We start from the raw sequence: 16,394 nt of genomic DNA, 5'->3' as shown, positions 1-16,394 counted from the left end.
GCCTGTCATAATATTATCATTTGTAAGTCTTTCCCTTTGCAGACTGTGAGAATCTGTTGTGACATCTCAATAAAGCAGGATTCAATCAAGGTGTGAATGAATTGTTAATCTTGTTATAAATAGAAGGTACCATATGTCAGTATGTAAGGGATGTCTCCCTCTTTGTTGAAAACAATGTTAGTGAAACAAAACAAAAGAAGTTTCAGAAAGAGCTGGTTCAGCTCACCAAGCTTCCAATTATATTATAGCCAACAATTCTCTGCAGCTGATTCAGATTTCTGGGACTAGCATTCACACATATTTATTTAGAATTATCATTTGAAAGAGAAAATTAGTGTCGAGTTTGCACACAGCACCCCAGGTATACCCATTCCTCCTGATTTTGACCATGGAGATCACCTAGCAACTCTGACTAGGTCTTCGAGAGGCACATCGCATGAACCATTTGATCAAAACATCTCTTTCCTTCTTCTTTGCTTTTTCTACATGGCATGCAGATTTTTTTTAAAAAAAATATGGCTAAATTGGCCTAGCTCCAGCTCAAAGTAGTTCATGAAAAATATACCCTGAATCTTTTCCTACACGTGCACTCTCTCAGCAGTGAGGACTCTGGCCCATTCTACCCTTGATAGCACATCCTAAATGTGATGCTAAGGCACCTGCGGCAGTGTGTTTTCTGAGGAAAGCCTGCATGTGCTCAGAGGTCCAGCAAACGCCAGAACCAATAAAGTTTAAATTAGCATCCCATAATCTGGAGCTATTTCCCCTCTGCTCTTCCGGAGCCCTCCCAGACACCTCCCCCTCCCCCATCTCCTAAGCCAATCAGAACGTGCTGCTACCTTGTTCCATTTCTTCAGGGCCTTGCTAAGTGACTAGCTTGTTAGTTCAAAATAAAGTTAATGGCTAATAATGGCTCTCCCCCAGTGCCCAGTGGCGTTGCCACAGAGAATCAATGCAGAAGAGTGGAAAGAGCTTGGCTTTTGGAATCAGCCACTTTTGGGTTCACGTCCTGGTTGTTCTGTTCGCTTGCTGAGTGTCCCGGGCAAGTTGTGTTTATGGTTTTTGAGATTATAGCCTCACCTGTAAAACAGAGATTCATCCATCATGAGGTTGCTGTGAGGATTGAAGAAGGGAACGTACGTTCTGTGTGAGTACAGAAACTGGCCTATTGACTGACACCTGGGTGGAGGCCAGATGCAGCCCCCTGGAGCTCCCCACTAACCATCGGTCCCCACCAATTATCTGGACACCATGATTTTCATTTCCTACCTGTCTCCAGCTCTCCCTCCCTCCCTCCCTCCTTCTCTTCCTCCATTTTCTCCTTTCTCCCCCAGTGATGTGTTGAGCCCTTGCAGGGTTCACAACCCTTTGTCTCTATTTTTCACTATTTTCAACGCAGTGTACAAAGGGCCTTGGTGGTGGCACGTGATGCGAGAAAAGTAGGTGGGGAAGAGCCAAGCCTGATAAAGAGCCATTTAGAACAATGACCCTCCTGCCCTGTCCCTCCAAAATTCATTGTTAACTTGTTTCACAATAGTCATTAGAGACACAGAGGAAGTGTTGATAAGCTCCATGATTCATTCAAGGATCAAGGTTAATTTTTATTTATTCCCAGGTCATCACAAACAGAGGCAGATGGTGGTGGCATTTCCTTCTTGCCGGGAGCTCAGATATTATCTGGATAGATGTCAGCAGGCTTTGTCCATTGCCTCTCAGCGCGGGCAGCTTTCCTGGATAGAGCCCCAGCCACCCAAACTGCAGATGGATTTGATTTAACTCTGATGACTTGTGGTAAATAATTGAGGTCACTTGGGCCTGGCTGGAGGCAAGCCAGCATCGCCAAGGAGAAAGGTTGACATCGTTTATCCTTTAGCGGCTCTTCCTTTGGAGGATTTATTTTTGGTGACCCATTTAGGTGGTAGCTTACTAAATCGTGGCTATCAGTTTATTGAAAAGTCACTTTCTCTCAATTTTACCAGTATCAGATGACTTTGGGATGGCCAATGGAATCTACTTACAGGGCACTATGGGAATGATTACAGGGGGTCATGTGTGGGCTGTTTCCCAAATGTTCAGTGAGCTCATGGGATGAAAGATGGCATCTTAGTCAGTTCTGCAATGCTAGTGTCTTCCATGGCACCAGATACAAAAATCTGATGGTAATCAACCACTGTTCTTCCAATTCTTGGGTGCTCCTAGGCTTAAAGGAATACTCTGCTACTAATGAATAGGAGCTCCATTTTATTTAGCACCAACTAGGTAGCATTGTGCTGGGTGTTTTCTATCTGTGTTCAATTTGATCTTTGTAATAGTCTTACATGATAGGGGCCATTTCTGTCATTTCAGAAATAAAGCTACTAAAGGCCCAGAGAGCTTGTTTCATGTCCAAAACAATCATGCAGCAGGAAACACCACGTTGCCTTCCAGGCATGGTCACTTGTCTGACTACCCCCCCCACTCAGCTTCCCTCGGAGCTCACAGGGCCCTGACCCCCCTTTCTCAAAGGAAGGGTCCCCCAAAAGATCTACGTTGGCTGTGCCCATGGGGACAGATCCATTTAAGCGTACGTAGGAAAAGAACAGCCAGGTGGATTGTAAAGCGGGCCCCGTTACGTCTACACCCCTATTGATGACTAAAGCATATGGTTGCTTAAATGGAGGTATTCCCTTTGGCTTAGTACATTCATTACTTCCTGTCAGTTAGGGTTCACCCGCTTCAGTTTTATCGGAATGTGTGAACTGCATATTTCATATATTACTTAGCAAGAGCTAAGTCCATTTTTTTTTTCTCATAGAATGATAGTTTTAGGGCAGTCAAAAGTCTTATTGGGTCTTATAAATAATTATTTTTCTCAATGGAATCCCAAATGGGATGCTAATTAATAAATGCTTATAGTTATTCTGTATTTTGGGCCATAACTAAGTTTGGCCATCAGCTAATGCATAAATATGTATCGCACAAAGACATACTTGTACTTTCTTTTCCTTTCGTTCTCACATATATTCCTCGATTTTGAATCACGCCTCTACTTGGCTATGAGACCAGGTAAGTTGCCTTATTTTCTGAGCCTTCTTTCCTCACATTACATTTTCCATGATTATATGGATAGCGGAAGGCATATAGGTAGTTTGGGTGTAAAATTTGTTATTTTAACACCTTGCACCAGAATTTCTCACAGGGAGAGACCTTGTATGGGAATGTTTTGTTAAGCCTCGTCAGGGAGAGACTCAGAGGACAAACGCATCTGCAAAAGGCAAAGCTACACACATGGTTGTTAATATGCTGTCTGTGAGCAAATTGGGAGAATTTGCTTTTGCTTGAATGAGGGGAAGAGAAGGAGGTTGGAAAGGGTGGAGAAGAGAGGAGGTGGGGGGATGGTGTGAGATGGGTCTTCTATGAGGAGCAGTCATGAACCTTCCAGGCAGCTGGCTGAGGACACTTTAGGAGCTGGGGTCATGTGGAACATCCACTGGAAGCTGAGCCACCGCAGTGTCAGCCACACCTCCATCATCCAACCTGCTCTTTGAGTATGTCTATTCTTCTCAGGAGTGCTTTCCTGAAATTGCTGCTTGGTGTGGGTGATCCAGATGCCAGCCATCCTTCATTCACTGCTTCCTGCTTACGTGTCTGTTTTCACTGTGTATGAGGCAGAGACAGGACCCATCTCTGGTTGAGCTCTCTTTGGAGAATCCACTCACCCTGAAGCACCTAAAAGCAGCATGCCGTCACTGAGGATTTTGTGGAGAAGATAGCATAGGAAGTTCACTGAGGATTTTGTGGAGAAGATAGCATAGGAAGTTCATCTTGAACAACAACCAAACCAAACCAACAAAGCAAAGCTTAGGAATATGCACTCGCACTACTGGTCTCTACAGTCCTTACTTGGTGGCCACTCAGTTGTGTAGCCTAATCTGGCCCTTTCTTCTCCAATGCAGAGCCCAGCCTTGCTGGTTCCTCCTCAACAATAGTGCAGATTCCTTGTCTCGGTCTTATGTCCAGAAATCTAATTATCATCTTTTGTTACATGTACAGACCTTTGGACCCTTACTCTCCAACCCAAGTATAGCTTCTCAAAGATTTCTTGCTCTAAAATGCAGCATTCCCTGGTACATTAAAATTTCCCCCAACTGATTTCCTATGGAGATTGAAAAGCCAAGCTGACCTTTGTGTCTTTGGTACAACATACATCAGAGAGATAAGCTGCATTAAAGTAGGGCCCCAGAGCCAGAGACGTCAATGCCAGCATGAGAACATAAGGCCCATTCTCTACCACCTTCTCCCTACATCTGGATTCCCTGGCTGCTGAAGGAGGGGGAAAAGACTGAGAAAGGTTGGAGTTGAAGTTTCTGTGGGCATGGACTGACCAAAGTGATCTTCTCTCCATCTCAAAAGGCCAAGAGGTCTAATTTGATATGACAGCAGTATAGTGCCTGGGCCACGGTAGGTGCTCAGCAAAAATATCTCCATTTCCCCCCAGTCATGATTGACATTACCTTGACTCTCCACACCCCCCATCCGATAATAGCCTAGACCATAAGAAACCCAGACTGACCTGTGGTCAAGCTCATTCTCCAGGGGCATCCAGACCTTGCCACCCTGCGGCCAAAGGAACCTCCTTGGAATGAGACTGACTATACAGAAAGCCTTGGGTACATTTTGTTTTCACAAAATAACACTCACCCTCTTGTTTCTCTGAGCTAAATGGCATGATGATTCTCAATGGAATCCTTACAATTCTCTCTGGGAAATTTGAATGCCTCTTGTAATTTATTTAAACAGCTTTTAGGTATCACAGAGAAACTTGTTACTCGTGGATGGAAAATGGATCCCTGCACTCGACACTGTGGAACCTCTTACCGTCCATCTGGGGCTCCTGGGAGCCATGTGACTTGGTCTTCCACCAGACTGCAGGGAAGGGCCAATCAATCTGTGAGCCCTCACACCATTCACTGCGGCTCTGTTTACTGTTCCTTTATTTACATAACTAGAGATTCAACATCCTAACATGTTTTGCAAGCTGTCATGACATGAGAAGCTAGTAATCTGCTGTATTTTGCTTGCTAACATATTTTTGACATATTTTAGCTTTTGATTATAAGATTGCATCTTTGCCTGCTACCATCTGTCTCGACTCAATGGAACTCTGGCATTTACAAAAACAGTGGGGTGTAGTATTTCTTATATACTTGAACTCTACCAGAAACATGTTATTTTCAGTCTTAACCAATATGTCCTGCTTTCACACGCCATGTCTGAAACGTTCGCTCTCTTGCAAGATCTGCCAGGGATAAGGAACACATCTTCGCGTCCAATTTGGCTGAGATGAGAACTATGTTAATGAGGAGAAGGGAGCGGTATCCAGCTTCTAAACAGAGGTGGCTTTTTATGTGGTTTATATCCTCTCCACTAGGCTTAGCCCTCTATCAGCGTGATTAAGATCTTCTGTGGAAATACATCTTCTTTTGGACTGTGTAGCTCGCCAGTATCCGACATTCTTGAGGCCTGTATTTCACTGTGAAATAGTTATCCACCACCATTTGGCAGTAAGATATTTTCTTACCCCGTGTCCTTTTCTGATTCTTATCTCTACTCATTAGGGAAAATTACCCCAGGTTTGACCCAAAAGATTAACTGGGCTCCTGTCTCTGCTGACAACACTAGACCGTGCAACACACAGGAACGTGACATTGTATTCAAACAATGTGTTGGAGGAAAGGCAAAAAAAAAAAAAAAAAAAAAAAAAAAAAAAAAAAAGCACAGTCCTAACATGCATTTATTCAACACCAAGCTTAAATGAATTTATTATGCTCCTGGATTATACCCTATAGGCCAAGAAGCTGTCAACTATTGACATTTTCTTTTCTCTCCATGTTCTGAGTTGAGTGTAAATATATTTGTCAAGGGAATATAGTGCACGCTCAGTTCAGTATATGCCCATTTCATCAGAAGCAAAGCTCTTATTATCTGTAATCACAGTCAACATCTTTGTTGCTTTAAGGAAGGAATGGGCTGTAGGTTGGATTTACATATGGATCTGGTCCTCTTCAGATTCCGTTCAGAATGCTGTTTTAACCTTCATTTTGAATGTGCATGGATTAGCTGTGTCTAGTGCAAGACTCCAGTAGTGAGAAGAAATGATTTTGGAAAGTCTGGTATGGACAACATCTCGTTGATTTTCTTCCTTTCAGCCTAATGCCAATTGTTCAGGAGCAACCGAGTGCGGGATTTTGGAACTAAACACATTAATGGGGATCATTGTCATTGAAGAGATCAAAGAGGAAGGCATTTTGGATACTTGACTCCAATGTCTTATGGCTACAGATCAGGTCCAAGGCTGACGCCGGTTCCTGATGCCCTTCCTTGTCTGGTTAATGAGGATGGTGGCAACTGCTGAACTAAGAAACAAAACCAGGATGGAGTCTGAGTGATGGTTATTGTGGGTTTCTGGGGAGCAGAAACCTCGTCCTTTGTGCCTGGCACAGAGTGGGCAGGCAGCAGGGGCTGGTACGTCACGCTAAGATGGGTGGAGCTCTACAGTTGAGCTATTAATTCATCCACATGTGCTTAACTAACCTTCGATGAAGTGGCATCGCTGAGGGTGGGTAAAAAAAAATACAGAGAGCAGATTCCTCATCTTTGAAAGACTTACAATCCAGCTAGGAAGACAAAATATGTTTCAAGGAAGCCATTAATTGCAAAGCTAGGTTGACAGTGCCATAGGAATTTATAGAAAGGAAGTAATGGTAGAGCGGGATTGGAGTGGGATTTGTGGAGGAAGAGGGGCTTGGTTTGTGATGGGGAGGACTGCAGGGTCGAGGTGAGTGGGGAGGGGAGGAAGAGGGGGTTAGGGGAGGGAATATATGGGAGTGAGCAAGAAAAGAAAGGAGCAGAGTAGATTGGCAAAGGAGATCTGACTTGGCTGACTGAAACCAATGAACGCTGGACGGCTAAGCCTGGTGGGGTGCTGGGCCAGGTGAAAACACTCTTGAAAGTCAAGGGAATACGAGCTTTAGTGGAAGATAATATAGACCATTACCCCAGCGCTTCGTAAACAGGGCACAGGGTAAAAGTGGTGCATTTTAGAAAGACTGTAAAGGAGTGGTGTGAGGGAATCGGGGTAAGAGGTGCAAGGGAGAAAAAGCAATTCTAGAATCAACATACAAAAAGCCCATATTAAATAAAGATAATGTTCAAAGCAATAACTTTCTTATATAGGGTATCTCATATATTTCAGATAATAATATTGGTAAAAGTTCTACAAAAACTTGTAAGCATATTTACTCTCAAATTACAGAAGAAAATAAGAGTGGCAGCAAAGCAAGGTCGGTCTGGGCTACATAGGCAGCAGGTGGCAGAAAAAGATTGGAACTCCTTTGAAACTGTACCCTTTTTCCTGACATCACTCTAGGAGTCATTGGTATTTGCTAAATGGGAAAATGATGTGAATTAAGTGTTTTATAAAGATTAACATGGTGGCCACATCCCAAGGAGGACTAGAGAGAGGCAAGGTCAGAAGGAAGTCAACGAGAAGGTTCTCCTGAGGGTCTTGTCGTTGGAAATAGAAAGGAGAGGATAAACATGAGACCTCTTGCCAAGCAGGATGAACATGGTGACTGATGGTCTAAATTACTGAAGGGCAGAGGAGAAGGAGGACAGGGTGGGGGTGGCAGGAAGAAGGCCACTGGTGACCTCGGGAACACATTTTCAGTAAAAGCTATCGATGGAAGGCAGCCTGCAGGTGAGGGAGGAGTGAGGCAGCGGTCAGGAAATGGAGGATGTGGGGCAGACCACAGATTTGAGAAATTTGGAAGAAAATGAGGGAAATAAATAAAACAGTCTTGTGAGGAGGCTTCAGGGTCAAGAAAAAAAGTTTTGTTTTGTTTAGAAGAGAAGAAACCTGTGCACATTTGAAGACAGGTGGAAGTAGACCAGAAGAATTAGAGAAAGAGGGGCTTCCCTACATGGAAGGGTTCCAAGGAGCTGCGGGGTGGGGTGGGGTGGGGTGGGGGAGCTAGAATCACCGGACTGCCCGATAGAACTTTCCACGATGAGGAGAATGTGCCCTATCTGTGCTGTTCTGTACAGCAGCCACCAGCCCCACGTGGCCACCGAACACCTGAAATGCCCCTTGTGAGGCTGAGGAACTGAAGTGTTAATAGGAATCAATAGCCACATGTTGAAGTAGCCAGTGGCCACTGGAGTGGGCAGTGCCTGACGCTTCAGAGAACCAACGATTTGGTCTCCTGAGGAAGGGAACTAAAATCTCCTCTGGCTCCGGAAAGGAGGGCAGAGAGGGGGACAAACCAGGGATGTTTCATATGCAGGGGAGAAAAGAAATGGCGTTGCTTCTGCAGGACAGTTGACTGCCACTGGTGATCCCGTGGCGGTGGCCGCGCCAGGAGCTCAGTAGACGAGGCGAGGCCCAGTTCTGAGGCATTTGGGGCGCCCGGCCCTGAGGACGTCAAGGTCTGAATCGCAGCCGGCCTGGCCGGGTGGAGAAGCGCCCGGCTCCTCTGTCCTACCGCACTCGCCCTCAGTCTGGCTGCCTGTCTGGCTGCTCCCTGCTGGTGTGGGACAGAGGTGGAGAAGACACTAGCAGGTTCCTCGGGATGAGTAGGCTTTCCTGGCGTCTGAGCGAGAGCGAAGGCCTTCCCTAGTGCCCACTCTGCTGCCATATCACGTGGTCGCTTTGGATCTGGAGCTTTTCGCACTCAAAGGAGGGGGGTCCCCTCAGAATGACGTCCCTTAGACTTCGGCGTTTTCTTAAAGGATTCCCCATCTAGAGAGTGGGGTGTCCGTCCTGCCCTGTACTCTGCAGGCAAACAAAGAGGCAGCCCCGGATCGCCCTCCTCGTTGCCCTGCGATCGCTCGGCCTTCACCCCTTCACCGGTGTGCTCGCCCCCGGATCGGGGCGTGTGCTGCTTGGGCTGCCGTTCAGAGCCTCCGCAGCTGGGAATTCAAGATGCTATACTTAGGCAGAAGTCCATGAAGGAATTAATTGATATGAGCCAGAAGTTGATTGCCATTTAAGTACTCAGCCTCCAGCATTGCCAAGTTTCCCTCTTTGCAGAAAGAACTGAGCTTGCCTGCAAACTGGCTCATTCAGGATGTGAGCATAAGATGGAATTCAACCTTTAATATGCTGCAACACCTGTTTGGAAATAAAGGGGCTCTGTGCTCTTCCCCCCAAGGAGTTGACAGCTGACTTCATTACCGAGGAATCTGGCCGAGATGGTCGTGGCTACTCCTCAGCCTCCGGAGGCGCTCACCCAGGAATGCGGTGCCAGCCAGACCTGAGCGTTGGGATCCTGCCAGAAACCCATGCTGGGTCATTTTGCCCTAAATCATCCCTCTTCCTTGGACTCCAGGAGTTTTCAGGACGTTTGGTAGAGCTCCCTCCACACAAGGGAGCTGGTGAGAGGCTCTGGCCTGCTGAAGCTAAGTGGAGAAGCGTTTGCAGGTGTTCTCTAGTGGGATCTGGATTTCCAAACTTCCTTTCTCAAGGGTTCTGCAGCGCTGCACCCCCAAAGGCAGAGCTGCCATGCTCTGTAGAGTGGAACTTGAGGGTTCACTGGAGTCCCTGTCCAGGTTCTGGAACAGACCCAGCGCTGCTCCAAGGAACCTAATAAGCCCGTGGGGGATCCCCAGAGGCTGTCTCTGATGCCACTTCTTTCCACTTGGGCTGGAACCCTGACTACACTTATCAGCTTCCCATGTAGAATGTCAACCCATTTGCATGATTCCAAAAGCGTATTAATCTGGCCTCCATTAACAACATACAATGTAGCATTATCTGACTCACAACAGAGAATATTGACTTTCCACTATTTGTTTATCCTTCATCATTTAAAAAAAAATGTGTTTGAAATCCCAATGTCCGGGAACAGGAATGGACTTACAGAGAGCACATCCATTTGGTAGACTGCTGCTCAACCAGAGGCAACGTAAACTACAAAGGCCACAGAGCAACTTTGCAAGTGCATGTGACATTAATTTAAAACAAAGCACAGCTCAAACTTTTATATGCAAAAAAAAAAAAAAAAAATCACACAATTATTTTCAAGCAAACATTTTTAACTAGTCTGGAATGAGAATAATTCAGAAAAAGGAATAATCAATGCCAAAGGTCAAAATCGGCAATCCAAGAGTCGGACCTGGCCTGAAAAGTGTGTCTCATATGGCCCACACGGTGGGGGGCAGCGGAGTTTGAATACAAAATGGACTAGGTTGCCAACATTTAGAAACTGGCACATGGCACATACCCACCCGGATTGCTGGCTCCTCCTGAGACACTGGACAATCTGGCCTCACAGGCTGCTTTCCCTCCAGGCAACAGTTGGGGCAGGTGACGGGACATTTGCTCTCCGGGTTGCCAGAGTCCCCGCTGGGCTGGAGCTCTGTCTCACTGGGTTTGCCATCTTGCGCCAGGTGTAAGGGTGGTGAGGTTCTGGGTCATCTCCCTCTTTTTTTCCTAAACTCGCTATTGGTTATTATGTTACTTTAAAGTCATCATTACCTGACTGTTATAAAATGTAATGTTGAGGGAAACCAGTCTGAGGCCCATCCTACTTCTCTACTCCTTGGAGGTTATTTTCAGATTTCCGAGCTTGAGTCCAGGACTCTGGCCTGAGAATGTTAGCTCAGCCCTGTGGTTCTCAAACGTGGCTGCACTAGAATCGCCTGGGGCACCTCTGATGCCCGGCTGGCATTCTAGACCAATTAAGTCAGACTCACTGGGAGTGGGATTCAGGCAGTTGAGTTTTTAAAAATCCCTTGGGTGATTGCAATGTAAAAGGTCCTTGAGAAATCAGAGAAAACTTCATGAGAGAGTTTTTCAACCCCAGCACTATCGATTGGCATTTTGGAGTGGATAACTCTTTATTCTGGGGACCTGTGCTGTGGGTTGTGGGGTGTTTAACAGTGTCTCTGGCCTCTACCCACAGACGCAGTAGCATTCCTCCAGATGAGAAGCACCCCGTTAGATCATAAAATTAGGGTCAGGAAGAGTGGCTACTATGTTGGCCCCCTGCCCATATATCAGGGCTTTCAGAAATTTCTTTTGTTCTTTTTTTTTTAAGATCTTTTTTAAAAAAAATTTTTTAAGATCTTATTTTATTTATTCATGAGACACACACACACACACACACACACACAGAGAGAGAGAGAGAGAGAGAGAGAGAGAGAGAGAGGCAGAGACACAGGCAGAGGGAGAAGCAGGCTCCATGCAGGGAGCCCAACGTGGGACTCGATCCTGGGACTCCAGGATCACGCCCTGGGCTGAAGGTGGTGCTAAACCGCTGAGCCACCCGGGCTGCCCAAAATTTCTTTTGGAGTGAAGTACTAGGAAACAATATTTTCTCCTCTACTGCATGACGCTGATGTTCCTAATAACATTTTACTAGGTCTTTACGTTGTCTCACGTTCTTAGGGAATGAAGTAGGAAATAAATACAAACAAGGCAACAAACAAAAGGAGGGACTGGCTGTTCCATGCCCGGGGTAGTCGTCATGACCCAACAAACCACTGGTTGTAAGGAAGCACCTGCTACGTTCGACTGGACTGGTACTCCCCAGAGGATCAAGCATACAGCAACTAGGAATCAACTCCTTTGGCCTCTAGCTCTGCCTGGGAAGAGGCTGAACTGGATGTGTTGGAGGCCAGGGGTGCTTCCAGGAGAATAAATACCAGCCTCTGTTGCTGCCCGAGAACCCATCTCCTGCTGTTTACTAGAAGTCAGGGATGTCTCCTAGAGGTGAGGCTGTGAACTCAGGATCCAACCCCAGGATAACATGATCACCTGTTTTCCATGAGCAAAGAGCACCTTACTTTTAGGGAAATATAACACGCTCGTTAATAACCAGCAGTTTTAAAGCCTTAAAAAAAAATCTTTATTAAGCATGGCCATTTCATTTTAAATGCAAAATCCTTGAATAGACCAGAGATCTTAATTTTTTTTTAAATATAGCTGAGTATTTTAATTATGAATGTACTTGCATATTCTCAGCATACTTCATTATTTATGTAGCTGGTGAAAAAGCTTTTTAATTAAATAGCATGCTGGCAATCCATTGTGAAATGTATAGATGTAGGTTTTCCTAGCATTAAAAAACTAAATACACACATGAAACGCTGGCCGGCATGCAGGCTTTAATCACCATGAGGGATTTGTTTCCGAGTGATCTTAAAATTTGACCAATTTCTTTATTGGTAACAAAATTAATAGTATAATTTTCTAGCACTCCGCATGGCTATTCGCATTTAATGCACTGCATTACTTTGGAGATGGGGGGGTTGTGTAGAGCCACGGTTCTCAAAGTGGGCCCCCTGCCCCCCACACCTGGAGCAGTAGCCTCACCTGGGAACTTCTTAGATTTGCAAAACTTGGAGCCCCACTCCCAGGCCCACTGACTCCGCAATTCTGGGCATCAGGTGGGCACCCTGCGATAGAACAAGCCCTCCGGGGCACCCTGACAGAGGGTGTGGTTTGAGAACCAGGGGTGAGCATTCTCCCACCTGGTGCGGCAGTCTGGGTTTCACGCGAGGGACCTGGGCTGACGGGAAGTCACCACCCAGTGAATCAGGCCACGCTCCAGTCCCCCATCCAACCAGTGCTGGTGAGGATTCTCGCTTGTTAAGTTAGTTTAAAGGTCTGCTCGAGGCCTCAGGGCTTCCAAGAGGTTAAGAGTCCCACCTAGTGAGGGAAATAGTTTCAGCATGACGGGGTCCAGAGTTGCCCATCGCTATCAGGTGCATACTTACCAGCTATGACGAAACACGGATATTAGGAACCAGCTCACGCCTTGCCCTCCTCTCCTCTCCCACAACAGAAAGCCTCTGACTTTGGAGCTCCTGCTCATTCCCCATTTTGTCGCGGGCTGCGGTGCCAGCAGTCATCCAGAGACACCGCACGCCTGTGTCAAGGCCGATGACCAGGCCGCATGACGTCCCCTGGTGGGGGAGCCAAGGCCAGGAGGCCGAGTGATTCGGAGAAGGCCACACCGGGAGTCAGCGGCAGGGCGAGCACCAACAGCCACCCGGCTCCCTGCTCCGTGCTTTGTCTTCTGAATGAACAAAGCTGCTTCTTAAGTACACATAAGCCAAACTGCCTTTCAAATTGCAGCCATCTACTTTGAGTTCAGATTTGCACAGCATGACATGAATTGGGCTGCAAATTATGCAGAAAACAGCCATCACATCCATCTGTGATGTCAGAATCCTCCAGTACAATGTGACCTGGAAGTATCTGAGAGAGGAGAAGTATACTGGGTCTGGTTCTTTCCCTGTGCAGCATGATGAATATCTTCCCGGCTGCATTTGGCCCAGTGTGAAAAGGTTAAATATGATTGAGGTTATGCCTGTGATATGCTCAAGAGCAGATTTCACTTCCAAGGGTGCAGGCGATTAGATTTTTTTTTTTTTTTTAATGGTAGAGTAACTAGAAAAAAAGAAAACACACAAATACACTCCTGCCTAATGGTAAACTGAATTTATTTCCTCTTGGAAAACAATTCCAGTAATCTCCAGGTTCAGACCGCAGAGTAAACATTAATAACAGTAACATACAGGTTAGTTCAACTGATTCAAGAATTTGGCTGTGTGAAATCATTAAGGAAAACCTTGAACACTCAAAGCTTCAAATGTATCCAGGAAAAAAAAATCTTTGACAGTCTACATAACAACTATTGCATATATAGTGATGCTACCTGTCACATTGCAAGGCTTACAAATATATATACGGGCCTTATCCAGCTGTGGGGTTCTGTTCTGTGAGAACGTCTCTTCATGGTTTGCAAGAATCTTCAGCAATAAAAAATAGTCTTGGATTTAACCGTTGATATACCAAAAGAGAAATTCTAGGCTTAAGTGTAAATAAAAGGAAGTCCAAATGTAGTCTCATTTGTAACGGTTGTTTTAATCTGTCTTCCTCGAAAATACTTTCTCTTAAGCCATTTTGCTCACATTTTTTTTTTCATCTTGCCTGAATAGGGCCCAAGTCCACTTGTCTTTATAAGACCATTTTAGTATCAGACGACATAATACATGTGCAACACTTTATATACAAGGCGTCTATCCGGTGCTCAAAAGTTCAAACACATGAACATCCAACAGTTTTGATAATACAAGTTTTATGGTACAATACAATGTTTCTGAATATTATACATTAACAATGAAAGTTTCGTGCAAAGAGTAAAACATGTTCCCTTTTTGTGCCACCAAAGTAATTCTCCGACCGTACTTGCACTAACTGCTGTGTTGGGTCATCGTATGGTTCTGCAATAAAAAAGAAAGAGGGGAGAAAAAACACTTCAGTGATCTTATTGTCATCAGACCAAGTATCTGTACCTGTCCGTTCCTTTGCCTCTGCCAGGCCTTCCCAGAATCCCCTCCCACCTTCCATCATCTCTTCTTGTCAAAGTGAGACCAGTTTTTCAAAGACCAGCGTAGCACTATTTTAACAGTTTTATTTATTTTTTTTTAAAATTTTTATTTATTTATGATAGGCACACAGTGAGAGAGAGAGAGGCAGAGACACAGGCAGAGGGAGAAGCAGGCTCCATGCACCGGGAGCCTGACGTGGGATTCGATCCCGGGTCTCCAGGATCGCGCCCTGGGCCAAAGGCAGGCGCTAAACCGCTGCGCCACCCAGGGATCCCTTAACAGTTTTATTTATCTGAGTGTTATTTCCATTACAAAAGTGTTATTTCTTTTGGTCTCATCACTCTTAGATGGGAACGTCTTGACAGCAGAGACTATTTGTCCCTCAATATGGCCTTTACAGGCAAGGGCTGCCTGGCCAGTAACCCACAGAGGGGGCAAGAAGCATCTCCACTGGGTCACCTTGAGCATCTGCTCAGGTCATGATCTCGGGGTCCCGGGATTAAGTGCCACGTCGGGCTCCCTGCAGGAAGCCTGCTTCTCTCTCTGCCTGTGTCTCTGCCTCTCTCTCTGTGTTTCTCATGAATAAATGAATAAAATCTTAAAAAAAAAAAAAAAAAAGAAGCTTCTTCATCTCCTCTCCTGGGGATGGGCTTGGGACTGTCACTACAAGGCTCAGGAACACATCACAGCAGCCACATCCACCCCCAGGCCCAGTTGAAGCAGCCTTTGTTGTACTTGGGTTGTCTCCTGTCCATCCACACAACACATTCCCTTGCTAAGTGAACAACCTCTCAACTGTGAGAGGCCAACTGTATACCTGGACTTGCAGCCAGTAATGGGGTATGGCCCCAGACCCAGGGCATTCATTCACAGCATAAGCCTGCAGATGGCCTGATTTCTACCTTCCCTCCTCTGAGTTTCCCCTGATCCAGGGTCTCCTACCTGTCAGCTTCACACCCTCCCCTGCCCCATCCCTTCTGCTCAGAACTTTGAGGTCTAGCTCAGAACACAACCACATCCATGAACATCCCATCTAAAACCAATTTCTCCCTCCTCTGATTTCCTGCTGCATTTACACTGCTCAGAGTACACAGCTTAGGTCTTGTCTTCTGGTTATTTGTAGGCCTGGCTCTCTCCTTATGTCAGAAATTCTGGTGTTCATTCATTTATTCACTCCTTCACAAACATCTGTTGAACACTTGTCTCACCACCTGGCGTAGCCCACAGCAACACAATCATTGCAAAGACCTGGCCAAATGAATGACTGACTAACTAGGCAAGGGCTATGGAAGAGGACAGGATGGCCCCTAACTCGATGCCTTCCAAATGTGCATAGTCTAAAGAAGAAAGGCACGTGGGCCCAAAATGGCAAAGCAGTATGGCAGGATGAGATCAGAAATGAACCCAGAAATACCACGATTACACCTAACCTTGCCCGGCCTTTGGAGAAGGCTTTGCAGTAGAGGTAACAAATGACATTTGGGTTGAGGCTGGAAACCTGAGAATGCACTGGGCAGTCCAGGCTGACACACTCAAATGAGGAAAGGCAATGAAGCAGGAATACACAAGGTATGTCCGTGGACCTGCAACTTGTTCAGATTGGATGGGGTCGCCTAGAGTGTCCTGAACCAGGAGTATCAATGAGAAGGGAGGATGGAGGGTAGTTTGGGGCCAGATTTTGAAGAGCCTTTTGTATCTTGCTAAGGAGTTCAGACTTTGTCATGGCAGTGAAGAGCAGCCATGGACGTTTTTTAAGCAGAGTTTTTAAGCCTTAAAGAGCTTTGTTATCTTTTCATCACCCACAACTAGTGAACTGTTTGCCCTGTGTCCACTTGTGGAACAACCAGACGCTTGCCTGGTCAGGGCTGAGAGCACCAGTGAGGGAGATGAGAGATTTGTAAAGAGGACCCAGGCTTTCTATTCCCTCTTTCAAACTTGCCCAGTTTTGAAGCCTGGCAACAAATAATGATGAGGAACATTACTTCGCTGTCTCTTATTGAAAATGAGACTATTTT

The 16,394-nt window shown here is 45.8% G+C and overlaps 1 protein-coding gene across 5 annotated transcripts in view; it reads right to left on the bottom strand.

Moving 5' to 3' along the window:
* Positions 1 to 13,482: 13,482 nt before the first annotated feature.
* ZNF521 (zinc finger protein 521) overlaps positions 13,483 to 16,394 on the bottom strand; it is a 275,173-nt gene continuing 272,261 nt past the window's right edge. For all 5 annotated transcript variants that reach the window (XM_055324574.1, XM_055324571.1, XM_055324570.1 and 2 more), the window contains one exon: positions 13,483 to 14,271. In XM_055324574.1, the coding sequence (XP_055180549.1) occupies positions 14,242 to 14,271 (30 nt within the window). In that variant the 3' untranslated portion in view covers positions 13,483 to 14,241. The remainder of the gene's footprint in view (positions 14,272 to 16,394) is intronic.

This window comes from Nyctereutes procyonoides, unplaced genomic scaffold, assembly GCF_905146905.1.
Source record: "Nyctereutes procyonoides isolate TBG_1078 unplaced genomic scaffold, NYPRO_anot_genome, whole genome shotgun sequence".
In the NCBI taxonomy this organism is placed as follows: domain Eukaryota; kingdom Metazoa; phylum Chordata; class Mammalia; order Carnivora; family Canidae; genus Nyctereutes; species Nyctereutes procyonoides.
The sequence above is the reverse complement of the archived record's forward strand: the minus strand, read 5'-3'. Positions and strand labels throughout refer to the sequence as shown.